This window comes from Bos indicus x Bos taurus, chromosome 1, assembly GCF_003369695.1.
Source record: "Bos indicus x Bos taurus breed Angus x Brahman F1 hybrid chromosome 1, Bos_hybrid_MaternalHap_v2.0, whole genome shotgun sequence".
NCBI lineage: Eukaryota > Metazoa > Chordata > Mammalia > Artiodactyla > Bovidae > Bos > Bos indicus x Bos taurus.
This window is the reverse complement of record NC_040076.1, coordinates 41,620,751-41,648,714: the sequence shown is the minus strand read 5'-3', so window position 1 is coordinate 41,648,714 and position 27,964 is coordinate 41,620,751. Positions and strand designations below refer to the sequence as shown.

Sequence of the window (27,964 nt, the reverse complement as noted above, 5' to 3'; positions counted from 1 at the left end):
ACCTAGTAGATAATAAACTACTATTCTAGAGGAGTATTAATAAAAATTGCATGTCATCATTTAACAAATATTTGCCAAGAATTCAATTCACTATCCTGTTCAATTCACTTGGTTAGCTACAATAAATAAATCAACTTGCAAGGATTCCTTACAAAAGTGGTGAAATAAATACTGTTGGATAATGACAATTTATGATTTAAAATGAAGTGACAGAGGATGAGATGGCTGGATGGCATCACCGACTCGATGGACATGAGTTTGAGTGAACTCCGGGAGTTGGTGATGGACAGGGAGGCCTGGCGTGCTGTGATTCATGGATCGCAAAGAGATGGACACGACTGAGCGGCTGAACTGAACTGAATGAACATTTGGTTATTATGTATGTCAAAAGACTTTTTTAGTTTACTAACCATGAGTTATAAAAAAATTGCACCAGCCTTTCAAAACAGAGTGGTAAAAATAGAAGGGTGAGCTGGAGAGTTGTAAAATTATTACTTCCAAAAATGCTGACTTGAACTACAAAATGGCTACACAGGAAATGTACTTTACTAAGTGGTTTACAAGAGATTGAGGTATACAAACAGTGGACACTTTGTTAACCTCTTGTCTCCCTACTTCTGTGTTGCTTGAGGACATTCTGAGAAAACTAGAAGTTGAAAGAAACACAATGGTTTTCTAAGGCACTGATGATGAGAATCTCTGAAGAGTCACAACAGAGAAGAGACGAATTCTATGTTTCTAATTGTTCCTTAGCCCAAAAATATTCTCATCCATACTGTATGAATGTTCTCACTTCTTTTTTTTTTCTAACTGAAATTTCATTATTAAAATTCTGTTTGGGCCAAATTCACAGAATCAAAAGGTGAAATGGTGGTTTCAGGGACCAGGTGAGGGGGATATAGAGAGTTACTCATCATTGTAGCTCAGCTGGTAAAGAATTCTCCTGCAATGAGGGAGACCTGGGTTCGATCCCTGGGTTGGGAAGATCCTCTGACAAAGAGAATGGCTATCCACTTCAGTATTCCGGCCTGGAGAACTCCGTGGACTCTGTAGTCCATGGGGTTGCAAACAGACTCAACTGAACAACTTTCAATGAGCATAAAGGGCTAGTTAAGCAAGATAAATAAACTCTAGAGAGCTTCTGTACAATAATATACCTGTCGTGAACAATACCATATTGTATACTTAAAATTTTGTCAAGAAAGTAGATCTCATAACCAGAATAATGTAAAATGAAAAAAAAATTATTTGGATTTACAAGTTCATGTAAAAATGCAAAATTATCTAGGAGAATTAAAATAGTATTTGTGAATCACATGTTAGTATGAATTAACCTAGTTTTATCCAGGGACGGGGGAGCCTGGTGGGCTGCCATCTCTGGGGTCACAGAGTCGGACATGACTGAAGCGACTTAGCAGCAGCAGCAGCAAGATCTGTGACAATGAAAGAATGGGAGCAATGAAAGAATGGGGACAATTAGGATGGGGTAAAGGTCCAAGTTACAGGTAATTCTATGAAGTAGAAAAAAGCCTAGCCTGGGGATGAGAAGGGAAGGAAGGGTGTGCTACCATATGAATTTAAAACAGAAAAAATTAAACATCTGAGGATCTGAGAAGAGGATATTAAGAAAGGGGTGGATGCCGCATAAAAATGGACTCCCCCCACCCCCCCCCCGCCCCGCTAAAATAAGGCACAAAAGTCTATTCCATTTTTTTTTTTTTTTTTGAAGGAAACTACAGGTCTTCTTTGTATTGAAAGTTACATCCTTGAGCTGTATTCTGTGTTAAAGAGGCTTTTATGGATCTGCCTAGGGACTTAAGCAGAAGCTTTAAAAGAAATATTTATGGGAAAATGCATCCTGAGTTCTCAACAATTGATTTATAAGTGACTTTGCAGAAAACAGTCCTTGGAGGATTACTTCTATAACTTAAGTTTAAAGTTAAAATTCAGTTTTTATATGTTTCTAAATCAGGAAGTTGACCATGCTGTGACTTTTTAAAATGTTCTTGAATTAGAAAAAGAAGTGGCTAAGGTTATTTATAGGTCTGAAAAGACCAGATCATTCTTGTTTAAAATAACCACTGAACAAATAATAGTCAATATCTCCTTTTAACTCAAGCCTTGGTTTTTGTGACCGCCCCAGCTGAAAATCTTATTATAATCTCTTATAGACTATTTAATAAATCCTTCAAGGCTTCATTATTTTGTAGTAATTGTGAATTTGGACTGAAGCTAGCCCAAGTTGTATTTTTAGTTATAGAAGGGAAAGGCCACCAAGAGTGGAATCGGAAATTTCAATCATAAGGAAACTAAAAATTTCATCTCTAATACATGTAAAAAATCTAGGAAGAAGAGTAGATTTGTGAAACATGACAGTTGGATTTCAAATTATGTTTTAATAAAGTGAATCTGAATATATAATATATCTTTAACTTACGGACCTTTCTATTGAAATTGATTTTTTTTTTTTTTTTGCTTAGATTTGTACAAAGGTAAACTACAATAGTTACTGTGTGCTGCACTTAAATAAAGCCAGTAAAATTTAAACTTTTTTGTTTAGCATCTGGGGGAGGGTGTAACACAGTGCCAAGATCCTGAGGAAGCATCACTGGAGTGCATCAGAATTATTGCGAAAATTTTGCAAAATATATCTGCTTGGGTACTGCATGTGTATTTTGTCAGTAGGGTGGAGATTCTGATTTCCAAGCATGGTTGAGAACCACAAGTTTTGAGTCTAATATTCAGTTTTGTAAATAAGAACTCTCCTGTATGGTTCAAATGAGGGGTTAGGAATGACTATAGAAGAGTTCATGAAACTATATTCAATTTCTCTATATATCACTATAGTATAAATTACCTATCAATTAAAAACTTTAATATAATGTCCTGTATGCAAAATGAGAATTAATAGGAATATTAGAAAATACAACATGGTACCAGATACTACAAATGACACAACACTTTTATAGTACTAAAATGGTTAAAGAGATCAATTCAGGCTATTGTATATTGATGCGCTAACTCTGAAATGCAGTACTTGGATGCAATCTCAAAAACAACAGAATGATCTCTGTTCGTTTCCAAGGCAAACCATTCAATATCACAGTAATCCAAGTCTATGCCCCAACCAGTAACGCTGAAGAAGCTGAAGTTGAACAGTTCTATGAAGACCTACAAGACCTTTTAGAACTAACACCCAAAAAAGATGTCCTTTTCATTATAGGGGACTGGAATGCAAAAGTAGGAAGTCAAGATTAACACCTGGAGTAACAGGCAAATTTGGCCTTGGAATACGGAATGAAGCAAGGCAAAGACTAATAGAGTTTTGCCAAGAAAATGCACTGGTCATAACAAACACCCTTTTCCAACAACACAAGAGAAGACTCTACACATGGACATCACCAGATGGTCAACATCGAAATCAGATTGATTATATTCTTTGCAGCCAAAGATGGAGAAGCTCTATACAGTCAGCAAAAACAAGACCAGGAGCTGACTGTGGCTCCGACCATGAACTCCTTATTGCCAAATTCAGACTTAAATTGAAGAAAATAGGGAAAACCACTAGACCATTCAGGTATGACCTAAATCAAATCCCTTATGCTTATACAGTGGAAGTGAGAAATAGATTTAAGGGCCTAGATCTGATAGATAGAGTGCCTGATGAACTATGGAATGAGGTTCATGACATTGTACAGGAGACAGGGATCAAGACCATCCCCATGGAAAAGAAATGCAAAAAAGCAAAATGGCTGTCTGGGGAGGCCTTACAAATAGCTGTGAAAAGAAGAGAAGCGAAAAGCAAAGGAGAAAAGGAAAGATATAAACATCTGAATGCAGAGTTCCAAAGAATAGCAAGACGAGATAAGAAAGCCTTTTTCAGCGATCAATGCAAAGAAATAGAGGAAAACAACAGAATGGGGAAGGATTAGGGATCTCTTCAAGAAAATCAGAGATACCAAAGGAACATTTCATGCAAAGATGGGCTCGAAAAAGGACAGAAATGGTATGGACCTAACAGAAGCAGAAGATATTAAGAAGAGGTTTCAAGAATACACAGAAGAACTGTACAAAAAAGATCTTCACAACCCAGATAATCACGATGGTGTGATCACTGACCTAGAGCCAGACATCCTGGAATGTGAAGTCAAGTGGGCCTTAGAAAGCATCGCTACGAACAAAGCTAGTGGAGGTGATGGAATTCCAGTTGAGCTATTCCAAATCCTGAAAGATGATGCTGTGAAAGTGCTGCACTCAATATGCTAGCAAATTTGGAAAACTCAGCAGTGGGCACAGGACTGGAAAAGGTCAGTTTTCATTCCAATTCCAAATAAAGGCAATGACAAAGAATGCTCAAACTACCGCGCAATTGCACTCATCTCACACGCTAGTAAAGTAATGCTCAAAATTCTCCAAGCCAGGCTTCAGCAATACTTGAACCGTGAACTTCCAGATGTTCAAGCTGGTTTTAGAAAAGGCAGAGGAACCAGAGATCAAATTGCCAACATCTGCTGGATCATGGAAAAAGCAAGAGAGTTCCAGAAAAGCATCTATTTCTGCTTTCTTGGCTATGCCAAAGCCTTTGACTGTGTGGATCACAATAAACTGTGGAAAATTCTGAAAGAGATGGGAGTACCAGACCACCTGATCTGCCTCTTGAGAAATCTGTATGCAGGTCAGGACACAACAGTTAGAACTGGACATGGAACAACAGACTGGTTCCAAATAGGAAAAGGAGTACATCAAGGCTGTATATTGTCACCCTGTTATTTAACTTATATGCAGAGTACATCATGAGAAATGCTGGACTGGAAGAAACACAAGCTGGAATCAAGATTGCCGGGAGAAATATCAATCACCTCAGATATGTAGATGACACCACCCTTATGGCAGAAAGTGAAGAGGAACTAAAAAGCCTCTTGATGAAAGTGAAAGAGGAGAGTGAAAAAGTTGGCTTAAAGCTCAACGTTCAGAAAACGAAGATCATGGCATCCGGTCCCATCACTTCATGGGAAATAGATGGGGAAACAGTGGAAACAGTGTCAGACTTTATTTTCTGGGCTCCAAAATCACTACAGATGGTGACTGCAGCCACGAAATTGAAAGACACTTACTCCTTGGAAGGAAAGTTATGACCAACCTAGATAGCATATTCAAAAGCAGAAACATTACTTTGCCAATAAAGGTTTGTCTAGTCAAGGCTATGGTTTTTCCTGTGGTCATGTATGGATGTGAGAGTTGGACTGTGAAGAAGGCTGAGCACCGAAGAATTGATGCTTTTGAACTGTGGTGTTGGAGAAGACTCTTGAGAGTCCCTTGGACTGCAAGGAGATCCAACCAGTCCATTCTGAAGGAGATCAGCCCTGGGATTTCTTTGGAAGGAATGATGCTGAAGCTGAAACTCCAGTACTGGCCACTTCATGCGAAGAGTTGACTCATTGGAAAAGACCCTGATGCTGGGGGGGATTGAGGGCAAGAGGAGAAGGGGACGACAGACGATGAGATGGCTGGATGGCATCACTGACTTGATGGACGTGAGTCTGAGTGAACTCTGGGAGTTGGTGATGGACAGGGATGCCTGGCGTGCTGCGATTCATGGGGTCGCAAAGAGTCGGACACGACAGAGCGACTGATCTGATCTGATCTGATCTGAACTCCTAATTTAAGAATAAAAAGTTCAGTCACTGATATGCTTTGTTCCAAGTATACTATGCTTTCATATATTTGGATGCTTACTGTCACATATTTTTAGAATAGTCTTTGGCATTAAACTGGCACAGGCGTAATAATAACTCATTGACCTGAAGTTTCACATATTTTCTTCTGAAAAAATGTAATTAAAGGTATGTAATTCAACTGTAACTTTTAGGGTTTAAAGAGAGATATTGGTGGATAAGTGTAATTCACTCTTTTTCTACTGTTGAATATAAAATGAATGTGATGTGGATTAATTATGCTCTTACACCCCAGCACAAATATAACTCCACAAAACACAATTTACAAGAAAGAGTGTGCTAATAAAACACAGCTCTCATTATTAATATATAACTAGCATAAGGTAAAATGCTATCTTTACTAGATTTATAATTTGAGTACATAAATATTTAAAAGATCCCTTTAATTTTTTAAATTAATATTTGCTTTGCATTTGTTCAAGGAAAATCTTCAAATGTCTAATAATTGCTTTTGGAATGCTGATATGCACTTTTATGTATTATTTAAACACTCATATTTGTGAGGTATACCCAGATTTTAAAAAATGGTGAACATTAAGAATATTTTTAGCCACTAGAAAAAGTAGACTAAGAAGTAACAGGAAAAACAACTTTAAAATACTCAGTGCGCTTTCCTGGTGATCCAGTGGTTAAGAATCAATCCACCTGCCAATGTAGGGGATATGGGTGTTCCATCCCTGGTCCAGGAAGATTCCACATGCTGTGAGACAACTAAGCCTGTGTGCCACAACTACAGAGCCCATGCTTTAGAGCCTGTGAGCCACAACTCCTGAAGCCTGTGCATCCTAGAGCCCATACTCTGCAACAGGAGAAGCTAATGCAATGAAAAGTCCATGTACTGCAATAAAGAATAGCTCCTGCTCTCCACAAGTAGAGAAAGCCCAGATACATCAACGAAGACCAAATGCAGCAAATAAATTAATAAATATTTTTTAAAAACCTCAAAACTAAGGACATCTTCTGAAATATATTATAATAATAATAGATAAAATTATGGACATATTACTATGTGACAGACATTTTCTTAGAGTTTTAGGTCTATAAGATATTCATTACAATAAAGTCATAATAGCTACAGAAAGAAGTTAGTGCCTATTCTTAACCTTATATTGCGGATGCCATCATCATTGAATATTCTCTTCTGCTTTAACACCTGATCCTACCCCCTAGTGAATGCTATTGATTGACTCAATGTTCAAAATGTATCACAGAGTCTACCATTTTCCATCAACTCAACTGCAACTATCCTAATCTAAGCCTCCATCATCTCCTTACCTGGATTATTGCAAAAGCCTCCTGATTTCCCTGTATCCATCTGTACCTCACTATAGTCTCTTCTCTGTGCAACAACCAGAGCAATTGTTTTAAAACATAATCAGATTATTTTATTTTATAAAAAATGCTATTAAATAAAGGAGTAATTTTTTTGTGCTTGACATATGATGCCTCAAATTTTTAAAGTATTTTATAACTATTTTTATTTGGATTGCTAGTTAATATTGCTATAAGAAAAGGAGGTCCAAAGATTTAGGGATAAACAGTTGCCAGGTCAGCGCCAATAAAAGTGTTTATGAAATCTATATGTATAGTTAGACTGTGCAGGAATAAGCTTCAGGGCTGTGCTTCATTTACACTAGAGCATTTCCTTGGAAAATCTAGGAGAACTTACATACCAGTGGGGTCTTATCTTCTGGGCAGTCAAGCTGATGCTCCACTTTGCTGAGTCAAAATGCATTTTATTTTAAAAGGTAACACACACATATACTTGTATACCTACCCACCTCTCCTTTTCCACATTTACATGCACATACACACTTACACACAAACATGCTTACTTAACCACACCATCATCTGCTAATATATTTCTTGAGAAATGTCTGCAAGGATCTAAATAGTAGGTTTATGCATTCAGGGGAGTATCAAAACCAGCCAGCCACTGCCACCAGACTGTAATCTTGTACTTGGTTTGCTACCATTCCTTCATATAAAACAGGGAATTGAAGTGATTTTCAAATAGTGTGGGAGACCAAAGGGAAATCTTTTTTATCTCCAGTAAGCACGAAATGCTATTAATGAGCCGTGGATGGCTCCCCTACTACGGCATGCACTTAGCTACTTCCTCCTCTCTGTGATTGCAGAAGCTGTGATTATCAAATTCTAAAGCAGTAGTTTGAAAAATGACTTGGCTTTTGAGACTATGTGGGATATATATATATATATATATATATATATATATATTATCTCTGCTTGCCATGGGGAGCTGAGTATCTGCTGTTGACATAAAGTTTATGAAGCACTTTGAACTTCTGAGATAAAACAGATATGATTATAAAGAAAGAATCTTAAAAAAGAGTAAAAAGGGAGTACTGACCCTATGTTTTTTTATCCCATTCATATGATTTTTATTTTAATACTAATTTTTGTGAGGAGGGGACACAAGACCCCATGGGGAGATGGTAGTGAACTTATAAGAAGAAGTAATAAGTAATTTAAGATAAAAGAATTTAATGTGTATGAAATCATGGCTTTTGGATTCAGAGACTTGAATTTTAATCCTTGGTCTACCCATTACAATATGTCAGGCATTATTCTATATGCTTTACAATAATCAACTCAATCCTTACAACAACTGCATGAAGTGGATACAAGTAATATTCCCATTTTATAGATAAGTAAACAGAGGCACAGAAAAGTTAGTCACTTGCTCAAGTCACAGGGTCACACAACCAGTAAGTGGCAGAGCCAAGATGAACTGAGACAGTATATGTTAATGTTCTTATAGTATCAGTGAAAGTAGCCACATTATTTGAACATTTATTCTTTCCCAGATTGTATTGTGTCTAACCAATTGTGCATAGAGCTGAAAAATATTAGTTTTTAAAATTTAAATCATGAAAATTACCACTTATAAACATGTATGTTTATGAGTAAATATTTTATAATGTATATTTTCTTTACAACATGTTTTAATTAATTCATGATTCAGCAGGACAAAACTTACGTCTGAAACTAACATTTCTCTCCTAATTTGCTTGTGGCAGTCATTTGATCCAATTTTCAGCAGCAATTTAGATGAGTATCTGTTACATTACTTGCCATTATACTCAGCTCTAGGATATAGTAGATAAAAAATCTCAAGCATCATTAGATAACAAGTCATTTTGATATGTATCTGATAAAAATGCATTTCTGGATACACATAATGGAAAGGCATAAGTATATATGCATTTCAAATACCATAGGAGGTCCTGATAAATTATCCTAAAGTAATTTCACACATTTACAGGAGAAATGGATACAACTATAAAATATATTCTGAGAATGGCTACAGAAAAGAACAAATTGTTTAGGTCCCTAAACGCCTATGAGTTTCATTTTGCCTTAAAGAGCATACTTGCTTGAGAGTATGCATTTTGTGAAGAGTATTGCTCTATAATAATTAGACGATTTTGCTGAATTCAGCTTCTGGTATTGAATCTGGACATCAAGTACAGTCAGTGTAAATATATCATCACTGTTAATATTGAGATCAGTTGGAAGAAGAAGGAATGGAATAAAGAAAAATAAATGAAAATGGGATCAAGAGAGAGAGGTAAGATACACACAGAATTTCTCCAAATAACACTGTGCAAAAAATGAAGTGAAGAAAGAATGCTTGAGATCATGTATTCACATAAAAAAATGGAGAAAAACACATAATACAATTCAAATAGCAAAAGTCAGTCTTTTTTACATAAGAAAATTGGCTATGTCTCTGTAGATAAATATATATTAAGGAATACAGTGACATGCACATATGTGACCTCTGCTGGGGTGAAAGGTATTTAGTCCAGTGATTATTTTTTATATTTATATTTTTCCCCTATCAATAAATATTTTTATAGCATATGATGGCTCTTTAAATACCAAAAATATCATAAATACATTTTGAAATATAACTTCATGGTGTCTTCTTACCTGTGCTATTCTGTACTATGACACAAAACAAATGAGTTTTGTATATGCCATACTGTCAAGGATAAGTCACTTTAAAAATAGTGCTTAAAATTTTTTTGTTCTAAAATAAATAGCCAGAGGTTAATTCTTTCTCATTTTGTTTTCTAAATAGCCAAATTAACTTAAGATGAACAAAGCTGATAAAATCCATCTTCCCATATGGACTTGAGTCACTATTGGTAAGTATATATCAATTTAAAGGGTTCAGCACTATATATAAGGCATAAAATATTTTGCTAAGTAGTTAAATATAATAAAGCAAAATGAAAGGCTATGTGAAGCAACTGAGTTTCATTTAATCTCTTTCTTTATAACATCATTTGAAATATGTATATTTGATATGGCAAGTCAATTTATAGGAGAAATCAAATTATCATGTGTATATACTTCCCCACCTCAGTAGCTGTAACGTATCACAGTATCAGAGAAATGCACCCTAGAGAAATTGCTGCTATTCTTCATGGAAGAATCCATGAATAACATTACGGAAAAATTAATTTATGATAAATGTTTTAAATCTAGAACTCAAAATAGCTCATTTAAATGCCATCAGAAAAGAACACCTCACCCGCAAAAAGGAGTCTAGAGATCCATTCTCCATATATTCCACCACAATCATTACTGGTCTGCCTGCCAAAAGAGCAAGAGAATATATAAGGATTAGAGCAATTACAGAAATATGTGCTACAGTTAGAGATTTCCAGCTGTGGCAGCTAAATTATTTGTATTTTATTAGTAGGAACTTCATTTTCCAACATGCTTCTATAAATATTAAACATATACAGTTCTCCATTTTTATAGCATTATTTCCTTTGAGTTCATAAAAAGAACATGAATTACAATATGAATTACTAAGTAATTAAGCATTTCCTTTTCTAAGGCCCTGCAATCACTTGTTTAGATTATGTTGTCCTGAGCTTTTCCTTAAAAGACAATCAACAAGCTGAAGTCAGAGTTTAAGCAGTTACTGGAACTGCTCTGGCAGCTGTGGTACAACTTCTCATCCAGTGATGCAGTAATTATGGCAGAATTACATTAGACTTAGCCTTTCCAAAATACTCCTAAAAGCAAAGCAGAAAGAAGAAATTCATAAATTCTCTTTAAGAAAGTATAAGTCATCAATCATAGTCTACTTTTAAGGTCTTTTAAGTAGAAAAATGCCAGTAGATTGATGAATGCTACAAAGTTGGTGGGATTTGTAATAGTTCTTGATCGTGTCTTTATTGGACATAGATTAGATCAACAAAACTATGATGGTGGTACATGAAAAGTAAATAACTCTGATTTCATAGTCTAGTGCAGAAGCTAAAATCAGAAGTTGAACATCATTTATTTCTTTTTTATCATATCTATTTGCAATTGTTACAGTTCCCAATATACCTCTATTAGATAGAACATTCAACATAAATAGCTGTTTTCTTTTTCAAAGAAAAGAATCTATTTGTTCTGCCCAATTGCCCTGGTTTAAAAGATAAATTCGTTTTAGGGAGGGAAAATTATATTTATCTGAAATAAACATGTATGACATATTTGCTTTTTACTTCTGTATTTCTCATTTCTCATCGGGATTTTTAGCAATTCAATCTGCACTGTGCACAGAGTTTTTCCTCAGGAGCGCAAAGAAGATCTGGAAAGAAATTATGTGTACCAGTGATGGAAATATTAGACCTCATATTGTAATTCATGTCCGTTTTATGAACTCAAAGCCTTAAGGGTTATAAAGGGTGACTGGAACAAATTAGTACAATGTCTGCAAATGCTAGATTTTACATTTGAATCTGTATTTTAAAGAAAAATGTGCTGAAGTTTAAATTTAGTAATAAAGATCCCCATTTATCATGCATAGAATTAGAATCCAAAGAAGTTTCCCATTTTGGCAAATTTCTATACTGTTCCTTAAAGTCATTAATTTAACCCAAATACATATTAAAAAAAAACTTATCAGAAAATATTGAGGTCAAATGAATTGTCAGCACTACTGAAGGGATCTAGAAGATTCGGGCTTTAAATCTGAGAATCTGTCATGAAATCCTTTATTTGGCCATTGATTCCAGAGAGCTTGAAGACAGGAGCTGGATGCAAACACTTGGTTGGCAAGGTGGGGAGAATAAGAGGTCCTTTTTATACGTAAATATAAAAATTATGAACTCAGTATTCCAGTTTGAATGATAATAGATTATGGATGTTAAGAGAAAATCTTGGTTATTACAATGTCTGCCCAAGTTCTTCTTTTCATAGTCGCACTTTTCTATCTATCTTGACCATTGCTGTCAGAGAAACATATTTATTTTCTAAAAATATATTTTAAAACAAATAAAAATGTATTTTAAAAAACTGACATTCCCTATTACCCAGAGAAATTGAGGCATAGAAAATTAAATTATTTGTCCAAAATCCAACAGCTGGGAAGTGGCAGTATCAAGCAGTCTGTCTGAGAGCTTAAGCTCTTACTTCTATGCCAAAGGTACCTCTCAGGTGAGTTTTATAGATCAGAACTGTAGGTCCCTTCCTGTCAGTCAATGCTCTCCAGTGGTGGACTGCATTGCTCCTAACCAGTCTTTTCATTCACTGGCTCATCAACTGTCATTCTCACCTATACTTGTTCAGTCCTGTTTCCTTCTCCCTTTCTTTTTGGTATTCTCCTGCCAGGATTATCTCCCAACTTGTTTGCTTCCCTAATCATACCTCACATCTCCCTAGAATTTATATACTGTATCCCGACCTTGAAAGTCTCCCATGATGACATTTCCTAAGGGTCACATTCCCATCACATCTATTGTCTGCATTAGGAAAAGTGTTCCTGGTTTTGTAGTAGGTTGTTTTCCCCTCCACCTTCCCATAGATGCTTTGCATCTCTATTTGCTGGATTTCTCAAGGTCACCTCCCATAGAGCTAAGCAGAGTAGGTGTGTCATAGAAACAAACTGATTTTTTGCATCATTTTCACAATTCCTAAGAGACTAACACTGAAGTATTTCAGCAAGATTCTAATCTATGTGAATACAAAGTGCTTTGGAATTAGTTCTGTCTATAACTCCTTGGGAGATACCTTTATACAATCTTAAAATTCATCAGTGACAAGTTTCATCTTCTCATTAAAGATAATAAAGTATCAAATGAAGACTCCCCTGGTTTCTTATAAATTAAAAGTTTCACACCTGAGTGCTGCATCTTTTGTATTTTGTTCAGTAGCATCAATTGAAAGCATTTGTTATTAAACTAAGGCTTTTTTTTTTTTAAGAATACTGATGGTTTCTAACCTGCAATTTGCTTCCTAGTGGTTTTCTATAGGAAATTAGTTACACTGTGAAGATTACAAGTTTACAGTCCACGATTACCTTTTCTAATCAAGAAAATTGTTAAGTATAAGGGAAATTATCAAAGTTAGGATGGTATTCTTTAAGGATGAGGTTAGGTGAGAGAAGTCTATTGGTTACAGTGCTTTTTCTGTGTTATTGTTCAGTTCAGTTCAGTTTAGTTACTTAGTTGTGTGACTCTTTGTGACCCCATGGACTGCAGCACGCCAGGCCTCCCTGTCCATCACCAACTCCAGGAGTTTACTCAAATTCATGTCCATTGAGTCGGTGATGCCATCCAACCATCTCATCCTCTGTCATCCCCTTCTCCTACCTAAAATATTTCCCAGCATCAGGGTTCTTCACAACAGGTAGCCAGAGTATTGGCGTTTCAGCTCCAGCATCAGTCCTTCCAATGAATATTCAGGACTGATTTCCTGAATCAATGTTAGTGTTAAATATGTAGAAATTATATGTTGCATTTTTGCTCTTAGAAAATATATTTGGAAAAAAAAAAGAAAATATATTTGGATGTGATTCTTTTTTATATTAAATATTTTCAAAATATTTCAGCTTATTTCCATTTTTACAGTTTTTAAAAAAAATTATTTATTTACTTTAATTGGAGGCTAATTACTTTACAAAATTGTAGTGGTTTTTTTTGCCATAAACTGACATGAATCAGCCATGGGTGTACATGTGTACCCCATCCTGAACCCCCCTCCCACCTCCTTCCCCATTCCATCCCTCTGGGTCTTCCCAGTATCAGTTACCCTAAGTGCCTCACGTTGTAGGATTAACTTAGTATTTACATTGCGCTGAAATGAATGGACAAGCTCCATGGTTCTTGAATGTTAGTCATCTCAAAATTCCCAGATCTTTTTTTTAGAAGCCTTATCAGTTAAACAGCTCTTCATAAACACTTCTACAAGTCACACAAAAAGTGACTTTCTTTGGTTTTCCTTCATGAATAGCCCAGATATTGTTACAGATATTTTGAACTGCATTAGAATCAAGATTCTATAAGAAATCACTTATATTCTGAACACAATGAATCACAAAATCCAATGTCATCTTTTTCTGTTATAGAGAACAATAATTTTCTTTAATCAGGACTTTTATAGATGATGAACTAATGAATCTTTTTCAAATTTGCAGCTTAATACATATGATGATTTTTATACAGGAGGTATTAAGAAACCATACAATGATAAGACTATTGTTAAAGGAAACAAAAGAGAGGTATTCTTTAAATGTTTCAGGGAAATGTGGGGGCAACTATTTTGGGAGTGAAAGTGTCCCCCTTTTTGGCCTCAGAGAAGACTCTGAAAGGAGATTATAGATTCAACATTTTCATATAAATAATGAGTTTTTGCTGGATGTAATGTTTTGTATCAGCTTGGCAATTTCTCATGTACAATTTCTCAGTATTATTAAGAATCTAACAAATTTCAACAACCCTAAAACTATTACAGATTTAAATCAATGGTAGTTTATTTAGCATTATATAGCATCCACATTTTGTCTAATAGATAGCAAAATTTGTGATAATAATTCGGATTGACAACTAGACTGCTTGTATTTTTTTCCTCCCAAGTTGTAATTCAGGACTTTTTGAGTCTGTTATTTATTTCTACCTCCCTGTTTCTGCTGTACTAATAATGAATTATAATTATAATCTCAAACAGATTTGATAACAAATGAAATGGTTTTCTTATCCCTCTAAGGCTGGATGGCATCACCGATTCAATGGACATGAGTTTGAGTGAACTCCGGGAGTTGGTGATGACAGGGAGGCCTGGCGTGCTGCGATTCATGGGGTCGCAAAGAGTCGGACACAACTGAGCGACTGAACTGAACTGAACTGAAGGCTTTCAAAGGATGTGGATGACATAAATTTGAACATTATATATTAAATAGTTATTTTCATTCACAAGATAAGAACTAAAATTGGAGGACTGTTTTCTTAACACTGTTGCCTGATGATTATCAGATCATGTCCCAAATGAAATGTATTCTCAGTGAATTCAAATACAAACTTAAAAAATTTCTCTTGAACTTTCTTTTCCTCCTCTATTCCTGTTTTGGTTAAGATACCACCATGCATCTAATAACCCAGGTTTGAAACTTTATTGTAATATTGGATTCTCTACTTTATCAAACCCATCTTAGTCCATAAGTTATTAAGTGGTGCTGACTCTATACAAAATCTATTATCACTGTTCACATTCTGCATTTGTTTTCTCTTGCTTGACCTATTACAATAATCGTTAATCGGTTGTACCTGTTAATGCTTACATAATATTTATTTTAAACATACAGCAATATTGCATATATACATATTTAAGTGCCTACTATGTATCAAGTACTCTTCTGGTTTCTGGAGAAACATCTCCAATCAATACAAGATTCAGCTCTCATGGAGTGTATAGTGGGAAGGCAGATAGAAATAAGTAAAGAATTGCTATAAAGGGCTAAAGACTGTTTTACATATTGCATTGTTTCTTCAGGATTAAAGTCCAAACTGCTTGGCAACTACATTCCTTCTCAGTCTCTCCTCTACCTTTTATTTCCTTTGTTATCTTTTACCACCTTAGTTCTGTCACCTCCTATTTTTCAAATTCTCTGGGGGACTCATAATTCTCTAAGAATGACTTTCCTTGTACCTTCCTCTTCTCCTTGGAAGACTGCCGTCTTACTCTCTTTATTTGGTAAAGTCATATACTTATTTATTAAAAAAAAAACCCAGAAACTTAAATACCATCTCCACTGTCAATTCTCCTGTGAATCACTTTTGTTTTAGGAAGATTTTATTGTTTACTTTCTCTTCTGTTTACACTTCATCAAGAAATTATATAACACTTACTAGGTATGACGTTGATGACCTAACTACATAGGTGTCTGCTTCCTTCTCTAAAATGCCACTGAGGTCAGGACTGGTGCTTAATTTGTGTCTGTAAGTTCATTATCTACATTTAGCACAGAGGGCAGTACAAACAAGGTACTCAAAAAAGTTTTTTGTTTACTGGAATGTCAAAAGGAACACACAAATAAAGATGTTTTCTAAGAATAATTCTAGACCTAGAGCAGAGTTACTGAAATAACAGAATGGCAAATCAATGGACTTTAATTCTAAATTATTTGTATTAAGGGGACAACAGAGGGTGAGATGGCAGGATGGCACACCAACTCGATGGGCATGAGTTTGAGCAAGCTCTGGAAGTTGGTGATGGAAAGGGAAGGCTGGCGTGCTGCAGTCCACAGGGTGGCAAAGAATTGGACGGGACTGAGTGACTGAAGTGAACTGACTTTGCATTATTAAAATATGGTTTTGAACAGAAAAAAAGCATAATTCCAATTTCAGCTATGCTACTTTCATGATCTTGGGCAAGTTATTTTAGTTCTTTGGCTTTTGCATCTATACAATGAGGATAATATTACATATCATATACACTTTTTCAAAGGAGTAGATAAAAAAATACAATTGACACAGAGTCTGGCAATAGCTGCCACTCAAAAATGGTGGTGTACCTTTATTTTTTTTTCCTTTTGGGTATGGTTACTGATTTCCCCTTATTATCATAATTGTACATTAGGCAGAAAACATAGTTTTATAAAAAGGGACCATTTCCATATTTTACTGTACTTTGGTGTTGATATAAAAATTCTTTGATATTCTATGGCAAAGTAAAAACAATTGATAGTTCAGTTCAGTTCAGTTGCTCAGGCATGTCTGACTCTTTGCGACCCCATGGACTGTAGAACGCCAGGTTTCCTGTCCATCACCAACTCCTGGAACATGCTCAAACTCATGTCTATCAAGTCTGTGATGCATCAAACCATCTCATCCTTTGTCATCCCCTTCTCCTGTCTTCAATTTTTCCCAGCATCAGGGTCTCTTCTAAGGTGTCAGTTCTTCGTATCAGGTGGCCAAAGTATTGGAGCTTCAGCATCAGTCCTTCCAGTGAATATTCAGGACTGATTTCCTTTAGGATGGACTGGTTGGATCTCCTGGCAGTCAAGGGACTCCCAAGAATCTTCTCCAACACCACAGTTCAAAAGCATCAATTCTTTGGTGCTCGACTTTATTTATAGTCCATCTCTCACATCCATACATCCATACATGACTACCGGAAAACCCATAGCTTGAACTAGATGGACCTTTGTTGGTAAAGTAATGTCTCTGCTTTTTAACATACTGGCTATGTTTGTCATAGCTTTTCTTCCAAGGAGCAAGTGTCTTTTAATTTCATGGCTGCAGTCACCATCTGCAGTGATTTTGGAGCCCCCAAAATAAAGTCTCTCATTGTTTTACCATCTATTTGCCATCAAGTGATGGAAACAGATGCCATGATCTTAGTTTTTTGAATGTTGAGTTTTAAGCCAACATTTTCACTCTCCTCTTTCACTTTCATCAAGAGGGTCTTTAGTTCTTCTTCGCTTTCTATCATAAGGGTGGGGTTATCTGCATATCTGACATTATTAATGTTTCTCTCAGCAATCTTGATTCCAGCTTGTGCTTCATACAACCCAGTGTTTCTCATTATGTACTTTGCATATAAGTTAAATAAGCTGGGTGACAATATACAGCCTTGACATACTCCTTTCCCAATTTGGAACCAGTCTGTTGTTCCATGTCCAGTTCTAATGGTTGCTTCTTGACCTGCATACAGATTTCTCAAGAGGTAGGTTAGGTGGTCTGGTATTACCATGTCTTTAAGAATTTCCCACAGTTTGTTGTGATCCACACAGTCAAAGGCTTTGGCATAGTCAATAAAGCAGAAGTAGATATTTTTCTGGAACTCTCTTGCTTTATTGATGATCCAGTGGATGCTGGCAATTTGATCTCTGGTTCCTCTGCCTTTTCTAAAACCAGCTTGAACATCTGGAAGCTCACAGTTCATGTACTATTGAAGCCTGGCTTGGAGAATTTTAAGCATTACTTTACTAGCGTGTGAGATGAGTACAATTATGTGGTAGTTTGAGCATTCTTTGGCATTGCCTTTCTTTGGGGTTGGTATGAAAATTGACTTTTTCCAGTCCTGTGGCCACTGCTGAGTTTTCCAAATTTGCTGGCATATTGAGTATAGCACTTTCACAGCATCATCTTTTAGGATTTGAAATAGCTCAAGTGGAATTCTATCACCTCCACTAGCTTTGTTTGCAGTGATGCTTCCTAAGGCCCACTTGACTTCACATTCCAGGATGTCTGGCTCTAGGTGAGTGATCAAACCATCATGGTTATCTGGGTCATGAAGATCTTTATTGTTTAATTCTTCTGTGTATTCTTGCCACCTCTTCTTAATATCTTCTGCTTCTGTTAGGTCCATACCATTTCCATCCTTTATTGTGCCCATCTTTGCATGATATGTTCCCTTGGTATCTCTAATTTTCTTCAAGAGATCTCTAGTCTTTCCCATTCTATTGTTTTCCTCTATTTCTTTGCATTGATCACTGAGGAAGGCTTTCTTATCTCTCCTTGTTATTTGGAACTCTGCATTTAGATGGGTATATCTTGCTTTTTCTCCTTTGCCTTTTGCTTCTCTTCTTTCCTCAGCTATTTGTAAGGCTTCCTAAGACAATCAATTTGCCTTTCTGCATTACTTTTTCTTGGGGATGGTCTCAATCTCTGCCTTCTGTACAGTATCATGAACCTCTGTCCATAGTTCTTCAGGCATTCTGTCTATCAGATGTAATCTCTTGAATCTGTTTGTCACCCCCACTGTATAATCATAAGGGATTTGATTTAGGTTATACCTGGATGGTCTAGGGTTTTCCCTACTTTCTTCAATTTAACTCTGAATTTTGCAATAAGCAGTTCATAATCTGAGCCAAAGTCAGCTCCCTGTCTTGTTTTTTCTGACTGTATAGAGTTCCTCCATCTTTGACTGAAAAGAATATAATTAATCATATTTTGGTATTGACCGTCTGGTGATGTCCATGTGTAGAGTCTTCTCTTGTGTTGTTGGAAGAGGGTGTTTGATATGACCAGTGTGTTTTCTTGGCAAAACTCTGTTAGCCTTTGCCCTGCTTCATTTGTACTCCAAGGCCAAATTTGCCTGTTACTCCAGGTATCACTTGACTTCCTACTTTTGCATTCCAGTCCCCTATAATGAAAAGTACACCTTTTTTTGGATGTTAGTTCTAGAAGATCTTGTAGGTCTTCATAGACTCGTTCAGCTTCAGCTCCTTCAGCATTACTGCTTGGGGCAAGGACTTGGATTACTGTGATACTGAATGGTTTGCCTTGGAAACGAACAGAGATCATTCTGTGGTTTTTTGAGATTGCATCCAAGTACTGCATTTCAGACTCTTTTGTTGACTGTGAAGGCTACTCCCTTTCTTCTAAGGGATTCTTGCCCACAGTGGTAGATATAATGGTCATGTGAGTTAAATTTAGCCATTCCAGTTCGTTTTAGTTCACTGATTCCTAAAATGTTGAATTTCACCCTTGCCATCTCCTGTTTGATCACTTCCAATTTACCTTGATTCATGGACTTAACATTCCAGATTCCCATGCAATATTGTTCTTTAGCATTGGACATTACTTCACAACCAGTCACATCCACAACTGGGTGTTGTTTTTGCTTTGGCTCCATCTCTTCATTCTTTCTGGATTTATTTCTCCACTGTTCTCCAGTAGCATTTTGGGCACATATCAACCTGGGGAGTTCATCTTTCAGTGTCCTATCTTTTGTTTTTTCGTACTGTTCATGGAGTTCTCAAGGCAAGAACACTGAAGTGGTTTGCCATTCCCTTCTCCAGTGGACCCCGTTTTGTTGAAACTCTCCACCAAGAACTGTCTGTTTTGGCTCGCCCTACACGGCATGGCTCATAGTTTCATTGAGTTAGACAATGGTGTGGTCCATGTAATCAGTTTGATTAATTTTCTGTGTTTGTGGTTTTCCTTCTGTATGCCTTCTGATGGATAAGGATAAGAGACTTATGAAGCTTCCTGATGGGAGAGACTGACTAAGGGGGAAACTGTTCTGATGGGCGTGGCCATGCTCAGTAAATCTTTAACCCAATTTGATAGTTACATGTTTTATATGATGCAGTTAATTCCTGGTTTTATCATGGTAGTCCTTGTGTCCCAGGCAAACTGTGATGGTATATTACCTTACACCTTATGTACTAGCATAGTGCAGGCAGAAGATGTGAGATTAGAGTCAGAGCACATGCTGCTGAAGACTTCCACTTTGGGCAAGTGCCCTATCATAACTCACTTATCTCACTGCTTCACAGTCCTCATTTGTACACTATATACATTCCTCACTTGTGTATTTATACATAATATTAACACCTCCATGTTCAGTCACATGAGATTGATTATATCATAATGGAGGAGTTCAGTTCAGTTGCTCAGTCATGTCCGACTCTTTGTGACCCCATGGACTGCAGCATGCCAGCCCTCCCTGTCCATCACTAACTCCTGGAGTTTACTCAAACACATGTCCATTGAATCGGTGATGCCATTCCACCATCTCATCCTCTGTCATCCCCTTCTCCTCCTGCCTTCAATTTTTCCCAGCATCAGGGTCTTTTCTAGTGAGTCAGTTCTTCACATCAAGTGGCCAAGCTATAGGAGTTTCAGCTTCAGCATCAGTCCTTCCAATGAATATTCAGGACTGATTTCCTTTAGGATGGACTGGTTGGATCTTCTTGCAGTCCAAAAGACTTTCAAGATCTTCTCCAACACCACAGTTCAAAAGCATCAATTCTTTGGCACTCAACTTTCTTTATAGTGCAACTCTCGCATCCATACCTGACTACTGGAAAAACCATAGCTTTGACTAGATGGAACTTTGTTGGCAAAGTAGTGTGTCTGCTTTTTAATACGCTGTCTAGGTTGGTTATAACTTTTCTTCCAAGGAGCAAGCGTCTTTTAATTTCATGGCTGCAATCACCATCTGCACTGATTTTGGAGCCCCCCAAAATAAAGTCAGCCACTGTTTCCACTGTTTCTCCATCTATTTCCCATGAAATGATGGGACCAGATGCCATGATTTTAGTTTTCTGAATGTTGAGTCTTAAGGCAACATTTTCATTCTCTTCTTTCACTTTCATGAAGAGGCTCTTTAGTTCTTTTTTGCTTTCTGCCATAAGGGTGGTGGCATGTGCATATTTTAATATCATTCTACAATATAGAGTATCTGCATGAAGTAGATTCTTACTCCTATCTAAAAGGCCATCTTGTGTCTTCTGTACTCTCTTTGCAGATTTCTGCCCCTACCAGTATATCTTAGGTTACTCTTGAATTAATTTTAATCTTAGAAATGTTTGAAACTTCTAAATATGTATAATAATTATTGTTAATTTCTTTCAATGCTTTCTCTTAATTGCTTTACTTTGCTTTTAAAATTCAGAAGTGATCCAAATACCTTTGGATTAATGCTGAATAGTAAATTATTTTATTCTGTGATAAAACAGTTGAGTAGAAATTAGGGGTTTTTTTTTTGCATTTATGAAAATAATATCACTTCTGGATTTGAGAGTAAGTCAAAGATACGAGGCTAAAGAAATGAAATATAATTTTCTTGACAGTTTCAGAAAGCAGTGGCATACCATCTGTATCAATTAACTTCAGTAATATTCAGTACTTTCTTTCTTTCCACTGGAAATTACATATGACCAAAAAGATGTCTCTTTAACTAGAAGTGCCTTATTGACAATGAAAGTTAGTTACTACCAAAGATGTTTAATTTAGACTGTGGTTTCCAAAGTAAGATACTAACCAGATTGTAAGATTTTAGTAACATTTGAATTAAGAATGGCTTTCTTGATTTTTTAGTACATCAGCACATATAAAAGTAATGTTATAATAATCATATTAAAAGCATATACATTGAAATTAGTTAATTTATGACTTTTAGATTTCCCTCTATTGTGAAATAAATAATTGATTATATAATAATCAATAGTTTAATTAACATTGGGGTTTCCTGTGTGGCTCAATTGGTAAAGAACCCACCTGCAATGTAGGAGACATAAGAGACCCAAGTTTGATCCTTGGGTCAGGAAGGTCCCCTGGTGAAGGAAATGGCAACCCACTCTAGTATTCTTGTCTGGAGAATCCCATGGACAGAGGAGCCTGGTGGGCTACAATCCATGGAGTGCAAGAGTTGGACATGACACTAGGCAGCAATGAACAAAACACACCAGAGAATCCTTATAAACTTGTAATACTGTGAAATGTTCAAAACATGAAAATGAAACTTATGCTAAGTTCAAAACAAAACTAAACTGCTTGTCAAATAAATAATTTCATATCACTTTTGTTCTTGGTTTCTTTCTGTGAAAACTTTCTCTGTTTATAATTTAAAAATAGATACTACATCTAAATCAGAACATATGTAATAACAACTGACTTAAAAAATAAGTTTTTCAATGTGCTGGATATTGCTCTAAGAGTTGTACATGTGTTAACTCATTTAATCCTCACGCCAGGACCTGCCGTGAGTGTAATCACTAGTTCAATCTAACAGATATGATTACGGATTCACTGAGAGTTGAAGGAACCTGTCCAAGGATACACACTGAGAAATTGGCAGAGCCAGGGCTTGCAGCCAGACAATCTGGCTTCAGAGTCTGAATGCCTGGCCATCTTGTCATACCCCCAAATGATATTTGGGTCTCCATTAGTAATTTAGAAAACATGAAACATTGCCCCAAATCTCTCTGTGCCTCATCTTAGAAACACATCCTGGAAATCCATTATGGACTATTCACTGTATTGCTGCCAAAGATGTTTTGTCCTTGAGAAGTTCTAGGATTTTAAAGCCCCATAAAGACTTATGATAGTCTATGTACAAAGGGAAGTGCATGCTAAGGAAACACGTTGGGATAGCCTGTAGATTTTGCTTCTCCCATCTCCTAAACATCAGTTTATGATAATGATCTTAAGTGTAATTTACAAAGGAATGTTTTAAGAGAGTCCTGAAGCTCTGAGAAAAAGATGTCATATTTTCCAGTAGCGTTTCAAAAGTCGTGCTCTACTCTGGCTTCAAAAGTGTGTTATGATTATATAAATGATCAAATATTCAGTCTTTTGGTCTTTTATATGATTCACTAATCAAAAGAAAATCAACAGAAAATTTAAAAGTCAAACAAACTTCTGCATAGGATATATTTAATCTTAACTGTATTGGTTATTTATGGTGAGATTTTAATTATAATGGAGAAAACATTGTTAAATGAATCAACGCTTTCTTGCTCAGTAGTGTCCAATTCTTTGCAACCCTATGGACTGTAGCCAGGCTCCTCTGTCTATGGGATTCTCCTGGCAAGAATACTGGAGTGGATTGCCATGCCCACCTGCAGGGGAACTTCCTGACCCAGGGATCAAACCTGCATCTCCTGAGGCTCCTATATTGCAGGTGGATTCTTCAGCACTGAGTCATCAGGAAAATCCAAATGACTCATATATATGATGTAAATTAAACTACCAGCTACTTTTATTTTTTCACCCTCAGGAAAGTTACTACTTACTTTTTAATCTTTTCTGCAACTCTTACAAATAATTTAAATTTTTTTAATGTTCAATTTTGTTAAGCACATTTCTGTAAGACCTCTGTGTATAGAACTATGAAAAGCTAACACTGTGCCACAGGGCAACTTCCACTGAGCTTTGTTCTATAATGCAAGAGAACAAAAGCTGAGATGAAATGTGTTTTACAACAGGGCTGGTCTTTCCCCACCTTTCTATGTTCCAAAGTGGCCCAGCAGCCCAGGAGAGCAAGCGTGGCGCTCTGTGGGAAGGCAAGAAGCATTTATTCAGCTCGGTTTCTTTTATTTCGCATTAAGGTGAAAACACCAATACAACAATCCCAATCGAAACACAAAGATTAAACACTGACTCACATGGAGAGTAAGCTTTAGCAGACTGTGCAAAATTTTTCAGAATGTTTCTTTCTGAAAAGAAAACAGTTCTTGGATGAATCTTTTGAAAGTGTTGATAGTGTCTTTGAATTGGACCAAAATAGATGGTACAGTTAGTGATAATAAAACACAAACGTCTCTAGGGCATTGATATATGTTCTCAACTGAGAATTTAAACTGTCATATATGTAAAGTCTGGATTTTTAAGAAACTTATTCAAATAGTATTTAGAGAAAAAAAAGCATTTATGCTAATTAGAAAGCAGAGCTAAAGTCAAAGGCTAAAACTATTTAAGGAATCTGAAAATAGAAAAGTACAAACAACTAGTAAAATACATCTAGAGATTACTTAAAGGCTCCTTTAAGATTTTTCATGTCTTTCTGACAGGAAAAAACAATTGAAACTATCTTTGAAAATGTCCCAAAGAAAGTGAAAGTGAAAGTCACTCAGTTGTGTCTGACTCTTTAGATCCCATGGCCTATAGAGTCCATAGAATTCTCCAGGCAGAATACTGGAGTGGGTAGCCTTTCCCGTCACCAGGGGATCTTCCCAAACCAGGGATCAAACCCAGGTCTCCCACATTGCAGGTGGATTCTTTACCAGCTGAGCCACAAGGGAAGCCTGTAAATGTTGGAGTTTGATACCAAATGCACCCTGGGCTTTGTTTCTTTTTCTTTTAAATGCATTGTCAATCTTACATGAAGATGCTGCTGCTCATGATGTCAGTGAAACAGAGCTTTACATATAGAATATTAAGTTTTTAATAATCTGAAATTCTTCACTGATGGACTTCAAGAGAGCCAGAGACTTCCTAAAATTATATACAAACATTTATTTATATGAGTATATATCCATTTTCTTGGAAAAGAGAGTCTGTTATTTTTGGCCAGAAAACAAAGTATACTCCATAAAGAATCTGAGTCTGTGAACTGTACCACAACATCAGGATCATCTAACAATAGGAGTCCTTAAACCCACAGATTGTGCAACAGATTAAAGTTTTTATAGACTGAATGATACTTGAAGGTTTGAATTACACCTTCATTTTATATATATTCCCATCCTGACTTTTCTTTGTCCAAATGATATCTTCAAGTTGTCATCCATAAATTTTAAATCATTTTCTAACCTTTTGTGTATTTCTCCTCAGGAAAGTCAAAGAACCAAAAGATGACATACATACTCTTTGGAACTCACTGACCTTAAGCAACAAAGGAAGCAGACCAAACACAAATCTTAATGTTATCTGGCTAACCTTTCTTGCAGTGGTTTTGGAATAGTTAGAATAGAAAAAGGAGTCCAAAATGGTAGTGGCTAAAAGATAGACAAAGAAAGGGGAAAAGCCCGTGAAAAGGGAACAAAGGAAAAATTCGTGGATCAGAGTGAGAACCTCAGGTGAAACAAACAGGTCCCCTTCCTGGCTAGCTCTAGTTTGCCTAGGGCAGGCCAGGTGGGAGGAGCCAAAGCATATAAAAAGAGGGAGCCAAGACCGACTGACTCCTCTCCTGCGAGGTCAGCTCATCTTCATGCGTGGGGATGGATTTTCTTTACCAAATAAAACTCTGAGCTGTAATGAAGCTGTAACACTGGTCCATCATTTTAAATCTTTGCTGTAGTGAGACAGAACTGAGGAAATTACACTCTCTCCTAACATATCAATATATGCCAAAAAGTGTTTTTAAATAATTCTAACCTAGCAATAACAGTGTTGCAAACACTGTTGTTTAAGGGGGGTGTTTACATATGTTTAAAATTAAAGTGTTTACATATGTTTAACTAGAAATACGCTTACTCCTTGGAAGGAAAGTTATGACCAACTTAGCATATTCAAAAGCAGAGACATTACTTTGTCAACAAAGGTTCGTCTAGTCAAGGCTATGGTTTTTCCTGTGGTCATGTATGGATGTGAGAGTTGGACTGTGAGGAAGGCTGAGCACCGAAGAATTGATGCTTTTGAACTGTGGTGTTGGAGAAGACTCTTGAGAGTCCCTTGGACTGCAAGGATATCCAACCAGTCCATCCTAAAGGAGATCAGTCCTGGGTGTTCATTGGAAGGACTGATACTAAAGCTGAAACTCTAATACTTTGGCCACCTCATGCGAAGAGTTGACTCATTGGAAAAGACTCTGATGCTGGGAGGGATTAGGGGCAAGAGGAGAAGGGGATGACAGAGGATGAGATGGCTGGATGGCATCACTGACTTGATGGACGTGAGTCTGGGTGAACTCCGGGAGTTGGTGATGGACAGGGAGGCCTGTGGTGCTGCGATTCATGGGGTCACAAAGAGTCGGACACGACTGAGTGACTGATCTGATCTGAACTAGAAATACAGTCACTCATGTCACGTTTCTTGTGCTTCTGTCAGCAGGGTGTATTCTCTGTCATTTAATCAGTGACCTTCTCTCCTCTATACCTTTCCTCAAATCTGAAATAGAATAATCTTGGTCTTTTCCCTGATCCTACCTCAGAGTCCCTATCCTAGTTTCAAATAGTTGCAGTTTACAGAATTTCCTTTTAAAGTCTGGAGCTGAATAAACTTTCAAGGAGGAGCATTGTCTAGGAGACATAACTGTGCAGAACAGTATTGAGGGGCTTACTGGGGCTTGAAATCATACACATTGCAAGGAATAAAGAAACCAGGAATTAGGAATCGAGATGAAGATTTCTCTTACCACACACAAATTCAAAATTTGCACTTTGAATCATTTATTCAGGATTTTACTTTGCACATTTAATCTAATTTAATTTATTCCTATTATAATTAGCTCTTGGTTTAAGTAGGTACAAACAAAAACACTCATTCACATACATCTTATTCAGGGTAATTGGCAACATTTTTAGCCACAGAAATATATAAAATACACACCCTTCAACCAAAAAAGAGTTTGTTTCCCGCCCCGCCCCCACCCCGAAGACTTCTTACATGAAATGTAAACCAACATCTCTTATCTTTTATGTACATTTATTACAACAGTATTTGTTAAACATAAAGAAATTTGCCATAAATACTACCAAAAAATATAAAAAGATAATCATTCACAGGAGAACTGTAGCAAGTAGAAATTTTGTCAAAAGTGATTAAGTTTTAAATATCCAATTGTAGACTGAAAACAAAGATACTGATTTTTTTTTTTTTTTTTTTAGGATGCCTGAACATATAAAGAAGTGGAACAGTTTACTTTGATTTTTCTAAACTGCAGTTTGATTGTATTTAAAAGATATATACTTTTCCATTGTTGATTTCCCTTGATAAACTGAGTTCATGCCAATTTTTCTTAACTCACTGTATATTCCTTCAAAGCCTGCCATCCAGTCTTATATATTTACATTAATGCCTTTCTGCAGTACTCTATATGCATCAAAATCTGATATTCACCAGATCCTAGAGTCTCTGCCACTTCAACCTTACTTATTTTTCCTGGCTTATTTCTAATATCTAAACTATATGCCTTCTCAATACAATTTTTTTGACAGGATAATAGTGCATGCGATATTTGCCCTGATCCGTATAGGATTTCACATGAAATATGGAAAGGAAAATACTGATAATCATTGCTAACATACTTCAGAGACATTTTAATATTGGTTTGGCACTGTATGTCCTTTGCTATAGAAATGGTCTAGTTGGATCTGTTATTGGTTTATAGAAACCTGAATTGTGAATTCATGTCTTAATAATTACTGTCAGGAGACAGCAGTAAGGATACAAAAAAGTCTGGTTACTTGAGTATAAGGCTCATCCAAACCTCTTTCCAAAGGTAAAAAATAAATGATATTAAATATTACTATTAATCATATACCTAATGATTAACCTTAGATATGCAGATGACACCACCCTCATGGCAGAAAGCAAAGAGGAACTAAAGACCCTCTTGATGAAAGTGAAAGAGGAGAGTGAAAAAGCTGGCTTAAAACTCAACATTCAAAAAACGAAGATCATGGCATCTGGTCCCATCACTTCATGGCAAGTAGATGGGGGAACAATGAAAACAGTGACAGATTTTATTTTTTTGTGGGGGCGAGGGGCTCCAAAATCACTGCAGATGGTTACCACAGCCAT

The 27,964-nt window shown here is 36.4% G+C and overlaps 1 protein-coding gene across 4 annotated transcripts in view; it reads right to left on the bottom strand.

Annotated features, from left to right (window-relative positions):
- Positions 1-27,964, bottom strand: part of EPHA6 (EPH receptor A6) — a 1,019,792-nt gene that overhangs the window by 139,337 nt on the left and 852,491 nt on the right. For all 4 annotated transcript variants that reach the window (XM_027554351.1, XM_027554393.1, XM_027554360.1 and 1 more), the window contains one exon: positions 10,300-10,361. In XM_027554351.1, the coding sequence (XP_027410152.1) occupies positions 10,300-10,361 (62 nt within the window). The remainder of the gene's footprint in view (positions 1-10,299; positions 10,362-27,964) is intronic.